The sequence below is a fragment of the Orycteropus afer genome, unplaced genomic scaffold (genome assembly GCF_000298275.1).
Source record: "Orycteropus afer afer isolate SDZICR_OR568_19922 unplaced genomic scaffold, OryAfe1.0 scaffold00124, whole genome shotgun sequence".
Taxonomy (NCBI): Eukaryota; Metazoa; Chordata; class Mammalia; order Tubulidentata; family Orycteropodidae; genus Orycteropus; species Orycteropus afer.
In genome coordinates, this window is record NW_006921711.1 from 455292 (window position 1) to 461709 (window position 6418).

The 6418-nt window shown below is 42.7% G+C and overlaps 1 protein-coding gene across 1 annotated transcript in view; it reads right to left on the reverse strand.

The window, feature by feature from the left end:
* Positions 1–6418, reverse strand: part of THADA (THADA armadillo repeat containing) — a 621172-nt gene that overhangs the window by 71360 nt on the left and 543394 nt on the right. Inside the window, exon 34 of the mRNA XM_042781470.1 lies at positions 580–711. Within this exon, the coding sequence (XP_042637404.1) occupies positions 580–711 (132 nt within the window). The remainder of the gene's footprint in view (positions 1–579; positions 712–6418) is intronic.

The window sequence follows — 6418 nt, forward strand, 5'->3', positions numbered from 1 at the left end:
GTTTCGTTCTGCTGTGCATGGGGTCGCTATGAGTCGGAAACGACTCGACGGCACTTAACAACAACAACAACAAAATATGTGTTGGAATCCTAACCCCTATATCCATGGATGTGATGCAGTATAATGTAATGACCTTCTATAACGTAAATTTAATCCAATATAATCAACCAATCTGTAGAGGTCATAGAGTATGGATTGGATCATAAATCTAATCACATCTGAGTTCTATAAAGAGTAGTATATTCATAGAGAGATGCAAGCATATATGGGGGAAGATATGCTATCTGATGATGACAGAGGCAGATGAATCTATAAGCCCAGCAACCCCAAGGACTGCTTTGCCTCCTGAACCATGAGAAAATAAAACTCTGTTCTTTAAAGCCACCCATTTGTGGTATTTCTGTTATAGCAGCACTAGGAAACCAAGAGAGTTGCTTTTGCACTAAAAGGCAGCATTGATACAGAGACCAAATGGCCAACAAAACCTAAAATATTAATTATCTGCGCATTTACAGAAAAAAGCATGACAAACTCTGTTCTAGAGCAGGAAAGCAATGAGAAAAGATAAAAATGAGGTACCTGTTAACTGGGAGGTATTTTCTTGTGAAAGGGCAGTTGTCACAATCTCAGTGGCTGCATCTCTGACAGCTTGCTCCTCACTCTGCAGTAGGGTGAAGACACATCTCCAGAGAGCAAGCATATCCTGCAGCCCTGAAAAGACCAAAAGGAAGAGGAGTGACCTAGAATGCAACTTACAAGCATATAGGAATGATGCTGCTTCAAATTCATGGTAGAAGAGAGCACCATTCTCCCCCCACCCCACCCCCACGCCCACCCCCACCCAAGTATTATAAAAAGGAAGATCTGAGAGGTAGCTAAACACTGGAGGAAAGGTTTAGAAATGCCTTTTGGGGATGGCAGGACTTTTGGGGGCAACTGGCTCCAGGGTAGGCCCTTAGAAGGTGCTGTCAGGCTGACCAAGGCTCTGGGCCCAGCTGTGCCCCATGACTCATGATTCTTAAGAATGAAACTTCATGCATCAAGAGTGCTTTTGGGGAAACTAGCCCAGTGTTGATTTGAGTGACTGCTCTAGCTTATAAATTACAAAAGCAAAGTTTCAATCAAGATTATTCTGGGTGGGGGTGGGAGGTGGGGGATGGGAAGTGGGTCAAGAAAGGGCATGGAATCATGATAAAGGTACAAGCCCACATCCACTTTATGGGGCTAACGATGTGATTGCCATTATCCCTGGGCACAGACTCTGTCTAGTCAGCCTGGGCTAGGTGCTGCTGAGGAAAGGAAAAGACAAAAGGAATCTGAAATCAAGAACACAAGAAAAGGAGAATTCAAAGATGAAACTGTGGCTGACTCAAAATAGGGACAGATCATAATGGTCTGATGTAAAGGAGAGACTTTATGAGGGACATGAAATGTGGTCAGGGCCTCACAGAAATGATACATGATGTACAGGTGGGGTGAGGCCCAGAATGTGTAGCCAAGTTTGCAGGGGTCAGCAATGAAAGGCCATGGAGGACTACCATGCTCTGTCCTTTCAACCCTGTCCTCAGAACTCCTTTTTGTCTCCTCTTTCCCTCATCTTCCCTTGGGGAACCTGGTATCAGAGTCATAGCAGCTGATATCATACCAAGAACAGCAACAGCTCCATTTAGGGTTTCATTCTCTTCTTTCTGTTAACAGATCTGGCTTTAAATTTTACTCAGTCTTTCAGAATCAATCCTTTCTAATTGCTCTCTAAGGTTTAATACTTCCTTTCTTAATAGTTTCCTCTTTAACATGGTCATTCCTATCCCCAAGATTCTCAATCTTCCCTGTTTAGTCCATTGCTATTTTTTTAACTTATTTTTTGCTCTGTCCTCTATTAGTCCCCATGTACTTTTATGTCCTTTGTTTCTCAGTTCAGTACCTATTTTTCATGTTTTTATAGGCCATCAGCATCACTGATCTCTCTCCTTATTCCCTGTAATGGTATAACCAGCACTACACAATCAAGCAATTAATTAGGAACTAATAGCTTTTTGGCCAGGATTCAATATCACATAGGAATTCCAGATTATTCAAGACACATTTTGTCTGTTATGAGATAAGGTAGGGGTGGTACCCAAAACCATTCAGAAAATGTGCAGCAAAATAATATTATGCTTACTAGAGACACATAATTGAAGTTTATAAATCGTAGCCCTTACTCCTCTGGACTTAATGATTAAATCACAATTATAGAAGGTCACCTCTCAATCCCCTTTTGGGTGAAAGAGAAATGCTTGGAAGGGCTTAAGAGAATGTAAGTCATTAAAAAGAAAGAAGGAAAGGGATATTGAAGAAAAATTTGTTTCCCAGAGAGATCCAGGGACATGAAACACTTCATTAGTCTGAACTCTTATAACACCTAAAATATGATCTCACATTTCAAGAAATAATTATTTCTTTTATTCTGTAAATATTTTCTCCACAACTATACCAAAAATTCCTTGCAGACAGGAACACTGTCTTATTCTATAAGGCTGGGCTTAGAAGAGGTGAACACAAATGGAATCCTAATGGTTGGGAAAGTAGTTTTGGTGGTGGAGTGCCTAAGGAGTTTGACTGCTAACCAGATGGCTGGTGGTTCAAATCCACCAGCCTCTCTGCAGAAGGAAGATGGGATAATCTATTTCTGTAAAGATTTACCATCTTAGAAACCTAAAGTGGGTAGCTATGAGTCAGAATGAACTTGATGGCAGTGGGAATGGATGGGAAGTGAATCATAGCATGATAATATGGGAATAAACATGGCAGGAGAGGACATGGCTTTAAGTCCAGAGTTTTTCTTTGACTAAAACCTATGTTTTTTCAATTCCTTAGAATTTCCTAAAGCTTGGTTTTCTTAAACATCATTGAACATAATGCTCTTTCCTAATGATTCCTCTTGAAGGATGGGGGAGGCAGGAGGTAAGAGACATGGAGGTGGAGAACAAAGCTGGAAGCCAGCTAAGACCTATACAACTAATTGGTTTCAAAATATACCCACTTCTATATTCCAGAGATTGCTTAAATTTAAAACTAATTTCAGTGAAAGGAATTAAAGCCAGAAACCTGGAAGTCATCCTTGATCTTCCTTTTACATTAATTTCAACACCACCAAATCCTGTTGATTCTACTTCCTAAATGCTTTTTTTTAAAAAAAATATTTTATTGAGTTTTTGGTGAAAGTTTACACATCAAGTTCGGTTCCCTTTTGACAATTTCTACACAAATTGTTCAGTGATATTAGTCATATTTATCACAATGTGTCAACATTCTCTTTAACTGTGTTCTGTTTGTTCCCCTTCTAGTACTCGAGTTTTCCTGCTCCTTTATTTTTGCATCTTTGCTTTGAGAAACTGTTGACCTTTTGGGTTCATACCAGTGGTTTTTTAAGTGGGGCACTGACCTTATGCATAATATCCTTTAATTTGTGAGCCACTCTGCTATTTTGCTAGAAGGTTATCTCAGGGGATAGGACTGATTCTAGGTTTATAGAGTGTCTCAGGGCAATAGTCTCAGAGGGTCCTCTGTTCTCTACTTTTCCAGTTTGTCTAGTTGGGTTTTTTTTTTTTTAAAGCAAGAATTTGAGTTCTGCTCTGTTTTTGTCTCCCATTCTATCTGGGACCAACTATTTGGCTTCAGTCAGAATAGTCAGTGGTGGTAGCCCAACACCATCTAGTTCTCAGCATAGATGACGTTGTGGGTCTTGTAGACTTGTTCCTTCTTGCACTTCTGGTTACCTTTTACTGTTTTGCCCCTGGTGAATTAAGACCTATAGTGGTGTCTTAGATAACTGCTCTCAAGCTTTTAAGTCCCTAATCCCTTCTCACTTTACCAGATCATGATTTTTGTGAACTATGTTATACCAATTGATTGAGCTGTCCCATGGGTCTATGGTCCTAAGCCTTCAAACCCAGAAAACCAATGTGGACTATGTTGTGTTATGTATGTGTGGTACAGTGAACTACTTGGTATGGCATTTCTAGTCATGGTCTTTGTGACTCTCACCAGATTATGGGGTTGTTGTTGTTGTTATGTGCTGTTGAGTCGGCCCCGGCTCATAGCGACCCCTCCTTGGGTTTCTGAGGCAGTATCACTATGGAAGTAGATTGCCCAACCTTCCTTCTGAGGAGTGGCTGGTGGATTTGAACTGCCAGCCTTCTGGTTAGCAGTCAAGTGCCTTGGGCACTATGCTACCAGAGCTCCTAGATTACAGGGTGGGACCATGCAAATAAGGAATTATAAGGTGAGGACTGGTTAGTTTTTCTATGCCACTGGTCTTAAAAATGAGCCCTCCTAGAGGCAGGAGGGTGGATCTCACTGCCATCAAGAGAGAAGAGCTGAAGGTGGAGTGGAGTGTGTCCTTGGACCCGAGATCTCTGTTCTGGACCTCCTTGGCAGAGAGACAGCAGAGACCACTGGCAGAGACACAGTGGCTCTGGAACCAAGAGGCATTAGACAGAGTGGCAGACTTGCTGGCCTATTCAGCGAGAAAGCTGAGTACTTTTGAGCAGGAGGCTTACTGGCAGAGTGGGGTGCACCTATGTGTACCTATCAGCAGAGCTAAAAGAGCTTTGTAACACTTGTCTAAGCAGGGCAGAATCCAGGATGAAAGGCCAAGGGCCAGAGAGGCATGCCTGAGGGTATAACAGAGGGGAGACTGTCCTGATCAAAAAATTGCATCTTGGGAGTGTTCCCATAATCTTAAGTATTGTCTGTGAGTTCTGTGTGTGGCCATTGCAACAAATTATTGGACCCAGCAGAAAAGTACTGAGTGCTGTGGGAGGGATGGCTGGTGTCAGAATTGGTGAAAAGGCATGGTGGCATGTCTGGCCTCAGAAATAAGCCTTGGGCTGCTGCTGGTGGTGACTCTGTTTTCCCCTTGCGAGGTTGAAGGAAGTCAGAAGATGCCACCTCCATGCCCTTTTAGAAGTACGAGTATCCACGTTTGTGTCTTCAATGAATATATGTGCCTGCACTGACATATTTGTATTTTTGTGTACCTATAGATTCCTGACATACCAGCTTCCACCATCGTCACCTCCTAGGACAGGTGCACAGGGCAGGCACAGGAAGAGCGAATGAAAGAATCAGGCCTCCCAGTCCAGGCCCTCACTGGAGACGGAGACTCCTTAGGCCCCAAACCTTTTACCTCTTCCTGACTGCAGAAGAGCCAAGACTTCCAGGGATCTCCTGCCAGATGTCTGACTCCTGATTAGTGCCTAAGGCACTTAACTGCTAACCAGAAGGCTGGCAGTTCAAACCCACCAGCCACTCCTCGGAAGGAAGGTTGGGTGGGCAATCTACTTCCGTAGCGATACTGCCTCAGAAACCCAAGGAAGGGTCGCCATGAGTCAGGTCTGACTCCATGGCACATTACAACAACAACATAGATACTTTGTGCCTAAGGCATTTGACTGCTAACCAGAAGGCTGGCAGTTCAAACCCACCAGCCACTCCTCGGAAGGAAGACTGGGCAATCTACTTCTGTAGAGATATCACCTTGGAAACCCAAGGAGGGGTCGTTAAGAGTGGAATCGACTTGACTCGAGAGCAGTGAGTTTGGTTTTGGTATAGATACTTCAAGGAGCTCTGGTGGTACAGTGCCTAAGGCATTTGACTGCTAATCAGAAGGTTGGTGGTTCACACCCACCAGTTGCTCTGTGGAAGAAAGATGGGGCAATCTACTTCCATAAAGATTTACCACCTTGGAAACCTAATGGGGGTCGCTATGAGTTGGAATCGACTTGATAGCAGTGGGGATGGCAGTGGGATGGGTTTTATAGATACCTCTATCTGTTCTCATCTATATATGCATCTGTAATTACCTGTATACCATTTTACCTATACTCTTTCATATGTGCTCAAATACTTTCTATTACTTTGGTTGTGTTGTGCTCATGACATCCAAAATCAGTGCCACTTTTCCCATCACCAGAAATAACTACTCTTTACTGTATAAAACATACCCCACCCCCATTCCTGGCAACCACCAATAAACATTGGTCTCTCTCTATTTATACATTATCTCTTATAAAAGAGGGATCACACAATATCTATCCTTGTATGCTTGACTTATTTCACTTAGCATTATGCCCTCCACATCTATCTACGTGATAATATGTTTTGCAGACGCATCAACGTTCTTTATGGTTGCATAGTATTCTATTACATTTATGTACCATAGTTTGCTTATTCATTCACCAGCTGATGACACTTTGGTTGTTTCCATTTATTTGCTATTGTGAATAAAGCAGTAATAAACATGTTGTTGTTGTTGTTATTTGCCGTCGAGTCGCCCCCGACTCATAGCGACCCCTCCTTGGGTTTCCGAGGCAGTATCACTACGGAAGTAGGATTGCCCAACCTTCCTTCCGAGGAGTGGCTGGTGGGTTTG